The following is a 13324-nucleotide window of genomic DNA, read 5'->3' as shown; positions in this document are numbered from 1 at the left end:
GCTTTCTCCTCATTTGTCCTAAGTCTGGCCTGAGCCTCTCCTCTCTCTGCAGAAAGTCACCCCTGACCCCAGGGGTGAAGGAGAGCCCGGCTTGGGCCTTTAGTGCCCCCCTTACCCCTCGGTGGGGCCATCGGCATCCTCCTTCCAGAGGTCTGGCCCCACCCTGGACCAGACGCTCTTGGAAGACAGAGACCCCTCCCTCCGGGACCTCCCCCAGCTCCATGAGGCAGGTCGGAGACAGAGTGGGGTAACAGGATTTGCAGGGCCCCCCGCCGCTCCTCTGTGCCCTTCTGGCCCCAGACACCATGAATCAGCAGCTCAGAGCCGGCCAGGGCAGCTTTACACCCGCGCTGCGGGCTGGTCTTCCGCAGCACCCAGCAGCTGGAGACCAGTCAGAGCGGCCGGTCGCCAGAGTCACAACCACCTGTGCCCTTCATGCCCTGGGTTGCCTCCTCCAGGAAGCCCCTAGCTGGCTCACTTACTTATGGTGGGGCCCACAGGTCTGGCAGGTTTCCCCATGCAGGGCATGTCCCAGCTCTGCTCCCATTCCCCAGGACCTGAGGCCCCGTAGCTACACTGACCAGCCCATGGTGGGGCTCCCAGAAGATCTCCACCCCCAAGGCCCAGGGCAAGGGCACAGATGCCCCATCCAAGGGAAGTTCTGCCCCATCCCTGTTGAGGCCAGTGCTCTTCCTCCCCAGCCGTGGTGAGCAGCAGGAGCTCGGTGGACATCCCGAGGGCTGGAGTGGCCCTCTCACCCCTTAAACAGGAACGAAAGGAAAGCTACTTTCCCCATTTTACCCAGCTCCAGGGCAGGACAAGCCTTTGCTCCCAGGGAGCCCTGGTTGTCCACCAGCAGCTTTCCTGACCACTGAGCAAAGGGGCAGAGCTGCAACCAGACCAGAAGGCGGGCATGCCCAGTGACTCCGCCCCCCACCCCCCCAGGGCAGTGGGCTGATCTGTGGATTGCCTCAAGCCCTGTCCTGGATCAGAGCCTATCAGCCTGGACCCAGAACTCACCCTGCCCCGCCCCCCATGGCCCTGGGCTCTCTGGGAGCAGGGAGGGTGCTGGACTGAATATGGCTGCTTGTCCGACTGGCGACTAGTGGGGTCAGAGCGGCTGGGAATGTGAGGCGTGGATCCAGCTCCCACCTCCCCGGCTCCAGGCAGCAGGGCCTCGGACACAAGCTGAGTGGGAGAGAACCCCCTTTATTGTGAAACCCCGGTGCAGGCACTTGACATGGAGACCTCTGCAAGGTGGGGGGGTCACCACCTGACACACGGGACACCACCTCCTCAAAGAGAAGCCCCTCGCTGGGGGACCCACACCCCCAACATCTTGAACAGGGTCAGGTCCACAGGTTACTGGACCAGCTCCATTCTGGAAGAAGGGAGGCAAGCGGACCCACAGGGCAGAACAGTCCAGGGCTCAGCTGCAGGGCCGGAGGAGGGCAGAGGTAGAGCGAGAGCAGGCAGAGGCTTCTTCATCAGCTCCTGGCCAAGGTCAGGGTCTGAGTCCAAGGGCACACTGGGGTGTGCCCCCCACCACCGCCAGCATCAAGCTTGGAGCCCCCTGTACCAACCACCTCTTCACGTCTGCTGCAGCCCCCGCACTCCAGGAGAAAAGCCCTGGCTTTTGTTCCCTGGTTGTCCCTTGTCCACCAGAGCCCCTGGCATGGCGCGCCCAGGATCTCAGCGGCAGCGCCCCAGCCCACCCCCAACCAGGAACCGAGGGAACGGAAGTAAAGCAGAGGCACCTCACTTCAGGCTTCCAGCTGCTCGTGGCGGCTGGCTCTCAGGCCTCCCCAGATTCACACGCGCCTTGACATGTCAGTACCGGGAGCATGCATTAGTATGCATATGCCACGTATGGCCCAGGGGAACACGGGGCTCCAGCATGGTCTTCTCATCAGATACGTGGTGACGGTCTCAGCTTTCAGCTCTTCAGGGTCTCAGCACTTCCCAGGACAGCCGCCCCTTCCAGGTTGAGAGGCTCTGACAACCAAGACCCTCCCTTCAGTCTCCAGAGGGCCTGGCCCCAGGGCACCATGCCCTCCAGAGACAACCCTCTGGGACCGAGGAGGTCTGGAGACAGACATACTCCCCAGGAGAACCCCAAGGCATCCAGATGAGGTCCTACGGGAGACCCAGGTTGTTGGGAGGAGGCAGAGGACTGAGGAAGTCCAGGGTGCTCTGTCTGGACTCCTGCACTCGCGGCTTGCACCCATGCACACTCTTGTGCGTTCACATGCGTATACAGACTGCCCACGAGGGCAGCGTGCAGGCGAGGGAGCCCCAGCTAGGCTCAGGGTGCTGGCCACAGTGGTGCTGGGAGGCGGCCCTCGTGGGAATCCAGCCGGCATGCTCCTGCCCGTCCGCCAGTCCCAGGGGCCAGCAGGCACGTGTCCTCACTGCTCAATCTCCAGGCTGCCGGGAGACTGCGGTGGCTCTGCGGGCTTGAAGCTGAGAACTTCCTGGTAGGTGAGCTCTAGGGAGTGAAGGGAAAGGCTGAACTCGAGCCGTCACTGGCCCACAGCCCCCACCTGACTGTCCGGTGCTGGCTGCCCAGACCGGGCCCACCATCCTGAGGGCAGTCTCAGCCCCGGGGGGCTTCCTTCTAGAGCCGGCGCTGTGCTCCCCCAAGCCTCTGCTGGACCCAGCCCAGCCCCAGGAGCACGGGCAGTGTGGGAAGCACTCTGGGGAGGAGTGGGATGCTTCCAGCAGGAAACAGGCAACTCCTAGCCTGCCGGGGAATGAAGCCAGCGTCAGGCCCCTGGGCTCCACTTCTCCCCTCCCCGCCCAACCCCTGGCCCTGGCCCATCTCACCCTTCCACTCCTCCACGGTGCGCTCCTTGGCCTCAACGCTCTCGTCGTAGGGTTCGGCCTCAGGTTCATCATCGGGGTCATGGTACTGGCTGAAGTAGGCGTGGGCCAGGGCCTCCGCCGCACTGACTCTCTGGTCGCTGTCCAGCACCAGCATCCTTCCCAGGAGGTCCACAGCTATGGAGCGGTCCGTAGGGAGGGGGTGGTCAGCCGTGCACGTAGGGCCAGACGGGGAGCCCAGCCCAGCCCCGGAGCCCGTCCTCACCCAGGGGGTTGGCCCCATGGAAGATGCTCCTGAGGTCCTTCTGGGGCATGGGGGGCAGGGACTGGATGTAGGTCCGGGCCTGGGGGCACACAGGAAGGGCCTGAGGGGGCCGGCTCATGCACCGGCCCCCTCCTGCCCAAAGCCAGGCAAGGACTTGCTGAGACAAGACCTACCCGCTCTGACAGGCCTGGATCAGAGCCCGCACACACCATAGGGCCCCTGCCACCACGGATGCGGCGGCTCCCGCGGCTTACCTGGCTCCCGATGCCCGGGGCACCCCCTGTCCTTGGCAAAGGCGATGTCTGTCTGTCAGTGCTAAGACGGTACCCTCACTGTCCCACCGTCTGTCAGTGCTGAGGGTGTACCCTCACTGTCCACGTGCCGGGAACGCCTTCCCTGTTCACCTGTTTCTCCCTGAAGGGCTCAGGTACCTGCCTTGGGCTCTAGTCCACCGTGACCCAGGTCTCCCGCATGGTCCCCGGTCTCTTCCCACAGAGCCCCTTCCTCTGGAGTGCCCAGGAGCTGGGTCAGCAGAGAGAGCGGGCAGCGAGCGACTCACGTGTTCTGAGGAAATCTTTGCTAGAACCTCAGGGCTGGGTGTGCCCACCACTTCCATGATTCGCTTCAGCTGGTCGATGTCTGTCCGGCTGAGGAAATGCCCACTGGCCAGGAATAGACCCTTCCCAGGCCCTCAGATCCCAGACCTGGGGGCGCTACCCAAAACCTGCTCTCCTACAGCTGGAGTCAGTGAGCCCAAGGGGGCCCCGCATGGGGCAGAGAAGGCAAGGCCGGCCAGAAAGGGCCAGTGCCCACCTCCCCTGCGCCCCACCCAGCACAAGGGGCTCCTGGCTCACCCTCCTCCCACACCTGGGCCAAGGATACAGTCACTTCCTGGGAAGAGGGCCTTTCCCTGGAGCAGCTCAGCCATGATGCAGCCCACAGACCAGATGTCCACTGTTGGGGAAGGAGGCTCCATCAGTCCACCCTCCCCAAGGGCCCTTCCGAGAATCAGGGTGCTGCCCAGACTGTGCACAGTGGGCTCTCTGTTGCACCCAGGCCCCCAGACAGCAGACCCCTTACTCCTCTAAGTACAACGCTGGGGAGGGGGAACAGTTAGCCCAGGACCCATGGTGCTTGGACCCTCCGCGGTCCATTTTTGAATGCTTGCCCTCCAAGACTGGACACACACCACCCCAGGGGCCTGGGCTCCTGGCCCTGTACCCGCCGCCCTCAGTCCCCAGGCCCTGGTGTGATTACTGCAGCCCACCCCGGCCCCACCCCGCACACCTGCCCGGCTGGCAGATGTCACCTGTCTGGTTGTAGTGCATCCAGTTCAGCATGATCTCGGGGGCCCGGTACCAGCGAGTGGCCACGTAGCCGGTCATCTCTTCATCAGCCTGGCGGGCTAGCCCGAAGTCCAGGATCTAGAGCGACCAGCAGGCTTGTGAGCACCTCCCCGGACGACCCCTCCGCAGCCCGGCAGGCCCTCACCTGCAGGCGGCTCACCCGCAGCTCACAGTCCTCGTTGACCGCCACGTTGCTGGGCTTCAGGTCCTGCGGGGCAGGCGGGCGTGAGCGCAGGAGGAGCCCCTGTGCGGGCCCTGCGGAAGCCCCGACCCGCACCCTTCGGCCGCACCTACCCGGTGGATGATCCCCGCCGAGTGGATGTACTGCGAGAGGGAGAGGGGGATGCGGTGGCAGGGTCAGGCTCCGACCGCCCCCCGCGCCCCGCGCCCGCCCCTGCGGCGCCCACCTTCAGCCCGCGCAGCAGCTGATAAACCAGGAACTGGACGTGCTCGTCGCTCAGCGCCTGGCACTTGACGATGTTGTTCAGGTCGGCGCCCATCAGGGTGGTCACCAGGTACCTGGGAGGGGGGGGTCAGCACCGAGAGGCAGCCTCTCCCCCCACCCCCAACGCGCTTCCCTGTGGCCCCGCCGGCGACCGCTCACACTTCGCTGAAGTCCTCAATGGAGGTGGCCGGCGTGAACACGTCCAGCAGCCCGATGACCTGCGTGGGGCCGGGAGTTAGGCCTGGACGCCCCCTGCGTGCTGCGCGCCCCGGGAGGCCCGGCCGCCCGGCGGACCCGCCCCGCGAGCCCCGCTCACGTTCTCGTGCTTCAGGTGCTTGAGCAGCCGCAGCTCGCGGTACGTTCTCCGCGCGTGGATCAGCGACTGGAAGGGTCGCGACAGCTTCTTCACCGCCACCTTCTGCCGCAGCCGCGCGTCGTAGGCCGAGCTGCAACGGGGGGAGTGAGGCGGCGCGGGGGCCCCGGCGGCGCGCCCCGCACCCCGGCCCTGCTCCCGCGGGGCTCTTCTTCCCGCCCCCGCGCGTGCTCAGACGGCCGCTGGGGGGTGGGACACGGCGACACCGGCACCCAGGAAGCCTCTCCTCTGTGCCTCTTTGGGGCCTTCTCCTTCTTCACGGGGCAGAAGGAGGGGCCCACCCTCCCACGCACAGGGGCCGGGCCTGCGCCACCGGGGAGTCCTAACCTGGATCTTCTTCCCCAACTCGGCATGGGGCTGAGGGAGAGTCTCCACCAACCAGGTCAGGAAAACAGCCATTGCTAAACCAGCCCCAAACAGCCCTCTGGCTCCCCTATTGGCTCATAGCTCCAGGAGGGCCCCCCCACCCCGCAGGGTTCCAGAGCCACCTTCAAAGCCCCTGGGTGCCCAACACCTCTGAAGAGACAAAATACGGAGGAAAAACTGGCCAAAGGTGTTTACCGCGTTATTATTTTTAAGAGTGACAAACCGGACAATATGCAAGGTCTGGGCCCACGAACATTCCCCTTGGTCCACCCCATTCCCCAGAGGTCCCGATGCCCACACATCTGCTCTTCACAGGAGACACAAGGCCCACAGGCATCAGCTTCAAATGCAAAGGCTGCCCCCCCCACCCCGGAGTCCCACTGGCCCAACACTGGAGCCCTGCGAAGAGCCATCCATGCCTTCACACAGACTGCTTCCTGTCCTTCCTCCCTCTCCCTTTACCTCCACTCTCTAGAATGCCGCTTCCCCAGCAACGAGTGGGGTCCACGCGGCCCTGGGAGCAGTGTCTGCAGCACGGGATGCCCAGGGGCCCAGGTGGCAGTGCAGGAAAGCTAGCTAGGTGCCTGGGGCATCCACGCCCCCCCCCCCCCGCAGTGGCCTGTGGGGAAAGGTCTGTCACTTCTGGGGAGGCAGGTAGGGGAATGTCCACTCATGCGGGCAGCGGATCCTTTTGCCCAGTTGTCGGCACAATCAAGTGACAGGAATCTGGCACTGGGGCACCAGCTTCATCAGGAGAACACAGGAGCCCAGGAGAGGGCAATCACCTGCACTGGTCCCCATCAACTAAGTGCAGTGGGGGGCCCAGGCCTCCTTTGGGGAGATTGATACTCTCTAGGAACTCCCAGAAGGTGATTCTAGACCCAAGGTGATTCCAGCAAGGACTCTATATTCCCCAGGGACCACTCATTTATTATCCTGACCCTCTTCCCACCCTCGAGGTCTTGGAGATGGAGACAGAGACCTGAGGCGAGGACGGAGGAGATGGCCAGCCCGACGATTCTGACAAGCAGGCCAATGACAAGAGATGGGGGGTGGGCAGAAACCCTTGGTCCAGGCTCCAGCACTGGACCTCTGGGGGCTTCAGGAAGTCCCAGTCTTAACTTCTGTCAGAGCCAGGAGCAATGCCCCATCCCCTAGGGGCTCTGGCCTCCCCACCACCAAGACTCCCTCAGTGGACAGCAGCCACCTGGCTCAGGCCTCTGTAATGACCCCAGTGGGTTTGGGGGGGACACCGCTCAACACCCACATCCGCACTCAGCCCATCAGTATGGCACCTGCAACCAACTTCCTACAACCACCCTACCCTAGACCCTCCCCAAACCCACACGGGCCTCACCCAAATCCTGACCCTCTCTCCTATTCCAGACTATGCTCTGTCTGAGCCCCAGAGCCCAACTGTGGGGCTGTGGTCTGAGCTATCTTGGTTAGGGCAAAAAAATGGGCTGGGGTCTAGACCCCCACAAGTATTGCAGGGGGATGGTAGGCATCTCTGCTCAGGCCTAAGCCCTGGCCAGAGTCTGAGACCCTTTGGAAAACAGGGGAGGGGCAGGACCCGCCATGGAGCTTGATCCTACCCTCCCCCAAGTTAGGCTTTTTCTTTGGCAAACAAAACTACCCACCGTAGTACCTGGGCATCTGCCCGACCCCAGGGATGCCAGACCTTTGACGGAGAGAATGGGGGGGGGGCAACCTAGACGCATGCTTGCACATTTAGGGGCGCATGAGACCCGCCCTTTCGCCGACTGCGACGCCGCAGGATTTGGGCCTGGTGGGGGATGCTCCGGCTGGGACAGGACGGAGGAGCGACCCCTCTCCCCAAACCCGAACGGTGGGAAAGTTTCCTTCACGCCCCCCACCCCCCATTCATTGCCGCGATCCGCGAGAGGCCCGGGGGCGGAGGCAGGGCGAGGCCCCTCCCGCCGGCACCTCGCGGAGGGAGGGGAGGGGGCGCGCGCTCAGTCCCGCCCGCACCTCCCCGCTCTCGCCGCCGCCCCTACCAGACCGAGCCGTAGGCGCCGGAGCCCACGGGGCGCAACCCCTGCAGCCGCTGCGGCACCTCCCACACGGTCTTGTTGAGCTCCAGCCGGTAGAAGCCTGCGCGCGGGCCCGACATGTCCGAAGCGGCCGCCGCTCGGCCCGCGCCCCGCCCCGCGCCCCCGCCCCCGCCCCGCGCCGGAGCCGGAGCGGAGAGGACGGAGGGCGGCGGGAGGAGGCGGCGGCGGGAGGAGGCGGCGGGAGGAGGCGGCGGCGCGGGGCGGGGCCGGGGGGCTGGTGGTGGGTGGTGCGCGGGGACGGACGCGCGGCTTCCTGCCCCTGCCTAGCGGCGGCCGGGCGGAAACCAGCCCTTCGGTCCCCTCCTGGGCTCGTCCGGGGCCGCTGCGCCCGCGCTGGGGGAGGGACGGCCGGCGTCCAGCTCGCCGCCCCGCCCGCCTCTACCTCCTGGGGCCCGCACTTCCCCAAGTACCCGCCCGCAATCTGTGCTCGGCCGGGCACCGCCCCATCCAGGACGCCACCGCCTCTCACCAGCCTCTGCTCCCCGCACCCAACCCTGCCAGCACCCGAGCCTGCACCTCCGGTGCACGCACCCCTCCTCTCCCGCCCCCTGCTCCGGGCCCTGCGCGAGACTCCCCACCAGGCTGCTCCCTCTGAAATGAAGGCGAACCCTCCAAATCGAAGAAGCCAGGGCAGAGATTTCTTTCATCACTACAGAGAAACTGGACACTTGGTCAGATAGGCCTCCCTGTGGCGTGGGCAGATGGACGCGCTCCGGATCCTGCGCTCGCCGGGCTTCCGGCTCTCGGAGGCCGCTGCGGCCTTGGCGGTGCGGGTCGTCCCCTGGTAACCTTCCGCGGACCAGCAGCGGCCTCCCGCCTCGGTCCGGCCTGGGGACCAGCCCCGTCAGGACCAGGGACAGCGGCGGCACGGGGCATGGGGGGACGTTTGAGGGGCTGTACCCATAAAAGGCCATCTCCAAATGGGTCTTTCTTGGCTCCTGGTGTCTTTCCTCCTTCTAATCCCCCAGTTGTCACCTCTCCCAGGAAGCCCACCCTGACTTTTCTAGGTACTGGGGGGCTCCTCAGCTACGTAGCCGCAGCTCCTCCTCCGCGCACGGCACGTTTCCTCGCGTCCTCTCACGGCCCGGGAGGAGGATTCCTCACGGGGCAATGTTCCTCGTGCCAGCAAGAAGGCCTCCCCGCATCTCTCTAGCGCTCGGGGCCCGCGCCTCGTCTTTTCCCCCTTAACAGTGACAAGTGTGCGGAGACAGCGCTGCCCCCTGACAGGTGTCCCGGGGCCCTCTGTGTCGGGAGAGCGCTGGGGGGCTGCGTCTCCCAGGAAAGTGGGCAGTCGGGCTGTTGCCCGATCTTCTTCCTCTTCCAAACAAACCAAAGCTTGAGTTTTTATGGGAAATGTCCTGATTTTCAAATACTGGCAGCGAGATGAAAACAAAACCCGTCGACGCAGTACCAGGCAAACGTCACTACCCAGCGAACCCGGACCGTGGCGTCGGCCGAGTCCCAGTCGCGCCAGCCAGCCTTGCACGACCTCGGCCAAGTCCCGAGCCGTCCCCAGCCTCAGTTTCCCCTCTAGGAGCCGGTGTAGGCCGGGCGGTGTTGGGGTGAGGACACCGGGGGCCCCTCCCACAGCCGCCCCACTCCGCGCCTCCTCGGCAGTCCCCGCCCTGCGCTGTGTTTTCCGGGCCGGCTGAGGCGCGCTGGGGTTCCGTGCGGGGTCCGTGGAGCTTCAGCTAAGGCCGGACAGGAGGCTCGTCCAGCAGCGGGCGGCGGGCGCTGACCGTGCGGCCGGGAGAAGGGGGGCGGCCTTTGTTTGCGCCGGGCGGGCGGGGCCCCGGAGGTTCCCCTGGCGATAGGCCCCGCCCTTCCGCCCCGGCCGGAGGGGTGGGGTTGTGCCGCCCCTAGGGGAGCCCGGGCCCCTCCTCGCGGTCAGGCCCAGCAGAGACCCTCGGTCATGATTCATCCTCGGGTGCCCACCTGGTCCTCAGGACCCAGAAGGCAGGGTCGCGGTTGTAATACTGATGAGCAGCAACCAGGGGGTTTCCTGGGTGGTTAGGGTGGGGAGAGGACACAGGGCCAGACAGATCAGGAAGTCCCCTGGAGAGGGGACACCGGTGGAGCTGGGGCAAGCGTCCACAGTCCTCCCTCTCCAGGACTGAGCTGGGTCACAGATAAGTATGGTGGCTGGGCTGGGGGGTTGTGGCTGGCTGTGTGGGGCCATGGCAGGGATGTCATTTTTGTTCTCAGGCTGATAGGGAGCCCTGCTGGACATGTTCACAGCACGACCCTGGCCAGCAGGTCCAGAACGACTGTTGCATGGTGCGAGTGAGAAAGGCCTGAGTCCGGAGGTGGTGGTGGCTTGGAAGGGAGAGCAGCAGGGGTGGGGGGCGGCAGGTGCTTCAGGTGTGAGCAGGCACAAGTGGGGAACCCAGGCAGAAGAGCTTCCTCCCCAGACATCAGCCTGCGGCCTCAGGACCCTCATCCCCAGCTCTCTTGACCACACCCCCGCCCCGGGATTCTCGAGTAGCCGTCAAAATCAAGACTGCATTCCTCATCTCCATGTCCACTTCTCCCCTCCACTGGCCCAGGCCACCCTTTTTTGGCTACTTGCTGGTCTCTTGGCTGTACTTCTGAGGTCAGAAGAACTTCCTACTGTGGTCCTGTCATAGGGGCCAGGGGATGGGCGGGGGTGGGGTGGGGTTCATGCTGTTTAGCAAGCAGTGCATGGTTTGGGGCTGTTTTCTACAACTTGGAAGGTCACTGAGGTTGTGTGCGGCTTCCTCCCATCCTTGCCTCCCTGATCCCCACATTAGGAGGAAATGGGGAAGTGGAACTAGGAGGGTGGGTCACCCCCCCCCCCCCGTCTGTCAGCATCCTGAATACTTGAGGCTGGCCTGTCCTCCCCCACAGTGCCTTGCACCCCAACATGCATGCCCAGTGTCTACCCTTCACTGGCCCCATGATAGGACAGCCCCCCCGGATCCCTTCACACTCCTGTCCTCCAAGGGAGGTCACCTCATCTCTGGGACCTGCAGCCTTTCCTCTCTAAGCTTCACAGAATATAGGTGGTCCTCAGTGACTCAGCTCTTGCCTGGCTGTCCTGTCCAGCATGGGGAGGGAGGGAAGAGTGGCTTGTGGACTTTCAGTCTGGAAGCCAGGCCTCTCGGTTCCCACCTCCTTGCCCCAGGCATCCACAGCTTAGCACTTTCCACCTGCTTCTGAACAGCTGAATCTTGGGGAACATAGCACGGGTCATAACCATGTCATTTTTGGGGTCCTGTGATGGGGGATATCAGTTGTTTGCCTAGTACCCCTTCCTTGTGGGGGATACCCACACCTGTTCCACGTGGCTTGAGTGGGGCTGCCCCCTGTGCACCCGACCCATCCCCAGCCACAGCCACAGCGATGCCCCGAGTGGAGGATTGGGGAGCCTGTCAGCAGCAGCCCCCCGGTCCGAGGACATAGCAGCGCATGCTGGGAAGAGTTCAGACACATGGAAATGTGTGAGCACCTGGACCCAGCCTTACCTGAAGCTGGATGGATCACAAAATCCCCTTTCTGCTGGGGGGTGTCCTTGAAGCAAAAGAACTCTCTCAGGGCAGGCTCTGAACAGTGTGTATTTATCAAATGAAGCGACCGGACATGCTGATGCTGTGTATGCTTGGACATGTATGTGTGCCTGGAGGCTGTGGGGTGGGACATTTCACTGCTGCACCCCTGCATGCAACACGGGGATTGGGAGCAAACCCCTTCCCCCATCACCAGAATCCAAGACAACCCCCTCCCTCAGGCATGGGCAAAGGTACCCTCACTCTCCCTTACATGACCTTTCAGCCTGACTTATGCCCTAAGTCATCCTGGAGCTGTTCTTGGGACCATAGAGCTGACCCAATAGCCCCACAGCCTAAGGAGGGGGACACAGGCCCTCTCTCCCAGAGGCATGCCAGTGTGTGCTGCGGTTTGCACACAGCAGTAACTTAATGTGTGCTGGCTGGACCATGTCTGTGAAGTACCCCTTCTTAGAAAAGAGGACACCCTCTCTGGGTGCTCAGGGTCCAGACAGTAAGCCCAAGCCACGCCTACCCTAATCCGGGGGCAGGACCTGTCACTCAGCCCAAGGAAGACAGGCAAGGGCTGTCCGACCAGCAGATGGCGCAGGATCCACCCAATGGCAGCCGACCCTCCCCACCTCCCCGTCTGCAGCCAAACTGTTCCAGGATCCAGACCTCGTGGCCCAGGCCTGGAGCAGGGGGGCGGGGCAGGGAGGTTGTGGACTCCCGGGGCACATTCTCCTGCCCCCACGGCCACCCTGTGGCCCAGAGGAACCCCCTGCCCACCTGGGCCAGTGTCCACAGAAAGACCTTCAGCAGGACAAGCCTGGGAAGGCGGGGGAAGAGGCAAGCCACGAATCTGCGGCCCCCCAGGAGGAAGCCAGCCAACCAGCAGAGTGAAAAAAACAATTGTATTTGATTTATAATTAACAAAATTTACAAAAGGGGGTGGGGGTGAGGGTGGTCCTGGCGGCACTGCAGGGACCCCTCAGACCTGGCCAGGGCCTCCAGGACAGCCTGTCTGACAGGCACCTGGGCCTCGACGTCTGACGTCCAGCTTGACCTTGGAGGTGGGGCCCGGGACAGGGAGTCCACCGGGAGAGCCCGCGCCCCACAGGACAGGCCAGGTGAGGTCAGGAAGGCGAGTACCGCATTACTTCTCCTGCCCCAGTGGGGCAGACAGACACGGTCTGGGCGCTAGGCCCCGGGGGCCGCGGGCACTCCCAGCACACCCCCAGGAGGCCAAACCCAGGGATCTGAGGCGGCTGCTGGTGCTCAGGCACGACTCAGCGCAGCGCCGGGGGCGTAAGGCACGTTCGCGAATCGCTTGGGAGGTGTGACACAGACACCGATGCTGGTGCTGCAGGGGGGGCTGGTGCCGGAGGTTGCCAGGCGCTGTGGCTCAGAAGGACGTTACAGCCACCAGACGCCAAGGGCGAGGGCACCCGCAGGCACCCACACGCGGATGCCTGGGGGCTCCTCCTCTGCTGGTGAAAGGGAAGGGCCTCACCACTGGGCCTCAGGTTCCAGGGGTCACCCGATGCCTGACATGGGCCTCACGCACCTGCGCCCAGAGGCAGCGGTGGCAGAGGTCAGAGGTCAGAGGTCTGTGACTTTGTTCTCCAGCGCGGCCGCAATCTGCTGGAGGCGGAAGGCCAGCTGCATCTTCTGGGCGGCGGGGTCCTCCTCCAGGGCGTTGATGATCTGAGAGGGGGGCCACGTCAGAGCGCAGGCCAGGGAAGGGGACCTCTCAAGTGCCGCCTCCCCCGGAGGATACCCCGTACCTCATCATAGTACTTCTGCGTGTACTGGTAGAGCTGGTGCAGAGCTACCAGGGTGTTGAGGGAGTCTGTGTGCGCCTGGGGACACAGGGACGGAGGGTGTGTGACCCAGCGCGCAGGAGCAGATGGCTACAGACACGGGGTCCTGGGCGTGTCGGAGGGATGTGGGACGTCCACAGACGGGCACACCCCCCCATCCACACAGGCACACTGCTCACACAGCCCTCTCCCCAGGGCACCGCAGTCCCACGTAGGGGGCGGCCCATCTGGCCACCCCCCGCCAAGGACAGTCTCCTGCCCCCACACGGCAGGGGGCATCAGGGGAAGGGCAGGGCGGCTCT

The 13324-nt window shown here is 64.4% G+C and overlaps 2 protein-coding genes across 13 annotated transcripts in view; both read right to left on the bottom strand.

Moving 5' to 3' along the window:
- Positions 1-1189: 1189 nt before the first annotated feature.
- MAPK11 (mitogen-activated protein kinase 11) lies at positions 1190-7842 on the bottom strand. Its single transcript, XM_082739605.1, has 12 exons — positions 7637-7842; positions 5196-5325; positions 5039-5097; positions 4842-4953; positions 4729-4758; positions 4595-4642; positions 4398-4512; positions 3971-4042; positions 3648-3727; positions 3089-3167; positions 2827-3000; positions 1190-2488 (listed from the first exon to the last, which is right to left on the bottom strand). The coding sequence occupies exons 1-12, from the start codon at positions 7750-7752 to the stop codon at positions 2409-2411; spliced, it is 1095 nt and encodes a 364-aa protein (XP_082595731.1). The 5' UTR covers positions 7753-7842; the 3' UTR covers positions 1190-2408.
- Positions 7843-12099: 4257 nt separating this feature from the next.
- The window catches only part of PLXNB2 (plexin B2), a 30551-nt gene continuing 29326 nt past the window's right edge, over positions 12100-13324 (bottom strand). For all 12 annotated transcript variants that reach the window (XM_082739383.1, XM_082739388.1, XM_082739389.1 and 9 more), the window contains 2 exons: positions 12987-13061; positions 12100-12906 (listed from right to left, as the gene is read on the bottom strand). In XM_082739383.1, coding sequence (XP_082595509.1) covers positions 12802-12906; positions 12987-13061 — 180 coding nt within the window. In that variant the 3' untranslated portion in view covers positions 12100-12801. The remainder of the gene's footprint in view (positions 12907-12986; positions 13062-13324) is intronic.

This window comes from Mustela nivalis (genome assembly GCF_964662115.1).
Source record: "Mustela nivalis genome assembly, chromosome: 7".
In the NCBI taxonomy this organism is placed as follows: domain Eukaryota; kingdom Metazoa; phylum Chordata; class Mammalia; order Carnivora; family Mustelidae; genus Mustela; species Mustela nivalis.
This window is presented reverse-complemented; position numbering and strand designations above follow the sequence as displayed.

Bases quoted from the DNA above. Each gene is read 5' to 3' on its own strand.
- MAPK11 (XM_082739605.1), bottom strand. From the start codon at position 7,752: ATGTCGGGCCCGCGCGCAGGCTTCTACCGGCTGGAGCTCAACAAGACC. The intron at 4,043-4,397 runs GTGACATCTGCC...CTTCCCCAACAG, and splicing joins GATGCACTACAACCAGACAG to TGGACATCTGGTCTGTGGGC. The intron at 3,168-3,647 runs GTGAGTCGCTCG...GTGTGCCCCCAG, and splicing joins CAAAGATTTCCTCAGAACAC to GCCCGGACCTACATCCAGTC.